The sequence below is a fragment of the Branchiostoma floridae genome, chromosome 18, assembly GCF_000003815.2.
Source record: "Branchiostoma floridae strain S238N-H82 chromosome 18, Bfl_VNyyK, whole genome shotgun sequence".
NCBI classification, from domain to species: Eukaryota; Metazoa; Chordata; class Leptocardii; order Amphioxiformes; family Branchiostomatidae; genus Branchiostoma; species Branchiostoma floridae.
The window spans coordinates 12,078,430-12,080,826 of record NC_049996.1 but is presented as its reverse complement, the minus strand read 5'-3'; the positions used below and the strand labels follow the sequence as shown (position 1 = coordinate 12,080,826).

Here is a 2,397-nt window from a genome sequence, read left to right as displayed (position 1 = left end):
AAATCTTTGCTGTTATTATTACTTACTAATAGGACAACTCATATTGAAAAAAGTTTACGACTTTGTTCCAACACAAAGAAGGGACTCACCATAAATTTCATTTCATTTCATCTGAAGAAGGTCAGAGTGCTCGACCTAAAATTTATGGTGAGTCCCTTCTTTGTGTTGGAACAAAGTCTAAATGTTTTCAATGTGGAATCTACCAACACAGATGAGCTTTCATTAATAGGACAACTCGCTTTGATTATATGGATGACATTATCTGGAAAAGCCGCAAACGGATGCGAACGTTACTAACGTTGTTATCATGAAGTTTGAACAAATGAATCTTAACATAATCTTTGACTTTGAAATTGACTGTGGCATTCTACATTAGTATCCGTTATTTTATTTCTTTTGGTCAATTAAAGGCATGTTGTTGGTAGTTTCGCAGCTTCGACCGCCAGAGGTTTCTGCAACAACGTAACAATATGGTCGGAAACTTTTTTCAACAAACAAAAGTTGATGTGCACAGGGACATCATCCATGTTATCAAGTCATCAAAAAGATGCTGCCTAAAATTGGTGGTTACCATTCTTAAAACGTTGCATAAGGCTAGGCAGTGTTCTTATTTTCTATTGACGAAGAATAGCAGACCGTGTAACATTATTTCAACTAACGAGTATCGAGAATTCTTTTAGATTCAGCAACTAAAGTCTTAGAGTCGTTTTCTAGCACTTGCATCATTCAGCGTAGCCTGTAATTACACAATCTCTCACTCAGAGTGGCTGGGGTTAATGACCTCTCCCCGAGTGGTGGCAACTGTAAGGCCGGCCGCTAGGAGTGCGGTTTTAGTCAGGCTACTTTCAGCGAAGCTGAGCATTTTATTTTTTTTACCACACTGCCAATGCAAAACCCCTCCTAGTAACGTTGACGTTAATACTTATCGTTATCGTTATGGAACAATTCCAACCATTTGGCACACACAGATATATGTGAAAGATGATTGATGTTAATTATAGTTCACTAGAGGTCGTGGTACCGGGTGTTGTCTCGAAATCTCATTGTTCTAATTTTGGTAACGCGTTACTTGTTGAACCTGATATACCACAAATTGCCGTGCAGAAACTCGCCAGCAGAGATTTGTGACAGTAGGCGGGCATCTCGACTGGCCTTCCTTTTACTTCAACCAAGGTCTTTATATAACGTCCTTGCTTCAGCAAACCATTGTGGTTTTGTATCTTTACCCTAACTTTCAAGGCAAGTACACTGAACTTTTTTCTTTTTTGACCCCGTGATTTTTGTGTAGCTTATGCATGTGGACAAAACGAGATGATCTTTTATTTCACAAACACTAGACTAAAAAGCGTCACGGCATGCTTTTTGCGTGTCAAGGTTGGACCTGTTACGGTAAAAACTTCCCAAGAAAACAGTTCAGGAGACGGATAAAATCTTATCTATGTGGATAGGTGGTCCTTATACATGTGGACAAGATTCTTAATGCTTGTGTCTAGTGGGAAAATTGTCTAGGCACCATAAAAAGTGCTCACATTGGACAGGTGGCTCTAAAGTAGAGGTTTGACTTGTACAGGTTTGACTGTGTTGAGTCAAAATGTAAGCCTGACCCGGGTTCATTTTCAGATTAATTAGAGGCGTGCCGTGGAAAATACGCATTACAGACTACTACAATACAACATGCATGTAACATGCATGTCTTGAATGCTTGCTGGACCGTAGAGTCATTGCACACTGGTCAAATGGTAGTCTCTATTCTCTATGGACAAGTTAATTAAGCCTTTTTGTAATTACAACCTAATAGTTTACTCCTTGGCCCTACGTGACTCTAGATCACTGTGATTACAACATCCATATGCGTCTGTGGGCCTACAAGACACAAGAGGCGTATATAAAAAAGATTATCATGTCCATAGGAATATAAACAGGGTAGATCAGATGATAGTTTTAGAAATGTTCTTTTGATTGGTTGCCCCTTTCTTCACAGCAAGGAGGTAAAACTGACAGACTTTACAGTACTTCGCATTGCAGCTAGGTGTCGCTGCTGCATTGTCAGTAATACGGTCCGAAACGTGGTTGAGTTTATATTCCCACTCATTTATTTTGCGGTTTTCACCAAAAAATATGATAACGGAAAATCTTCACATTGTCGTTTGACTAATGAGTTGGTTGATTGGATAGGGAAATTAAATTGTCCATTTTGAAGCTGTTACTGTAAGAGCTCATTTGTTTGTTACAGACTGTAAAGCTTCCTAAATCACCATCTTCACACCCGAAAATGGAGCGTCCTGTCATCCTTGTGTGTGACACGCTGCCTTTCCAACTGGTTCGAGATGAGGAGACAGGTCATCTCAGAAGGGACGACCGTCAGGTCAGTTGAACTCCCGGAGTGTCTACAGTAAT

General features: G+C 39.8%; 1 protein-coding gene across 1 annotated transcript in view; it reads left to right on the top strand.

Moving 5' to 3' along the window:
- The first annotated feature begins 1,061 nt into the window (after positions 1–1,061).
- LOC118405385 (trehalose-6-phosphate synthase-like) overlaps positions 1,062–2,397 on the top strand; it is a 4,310-nt gene continuing 2,974 nt past the window's right edge. The window contains exons 1-2 of the mRNA XM_035804870.1: positions 1,062–1,239; positions 2,234–2,365. Coding sequence (XP_035660763.1) covers positions 2,273–2,365 — 93 coding nt within the window. The 5' untranslated portion in view covers positions 1,062–1,239; positions 2,234–2,272. The remainder of the gene's footprint in view (positions 1,240–2,233; positions 2,366–2,397) is intronic.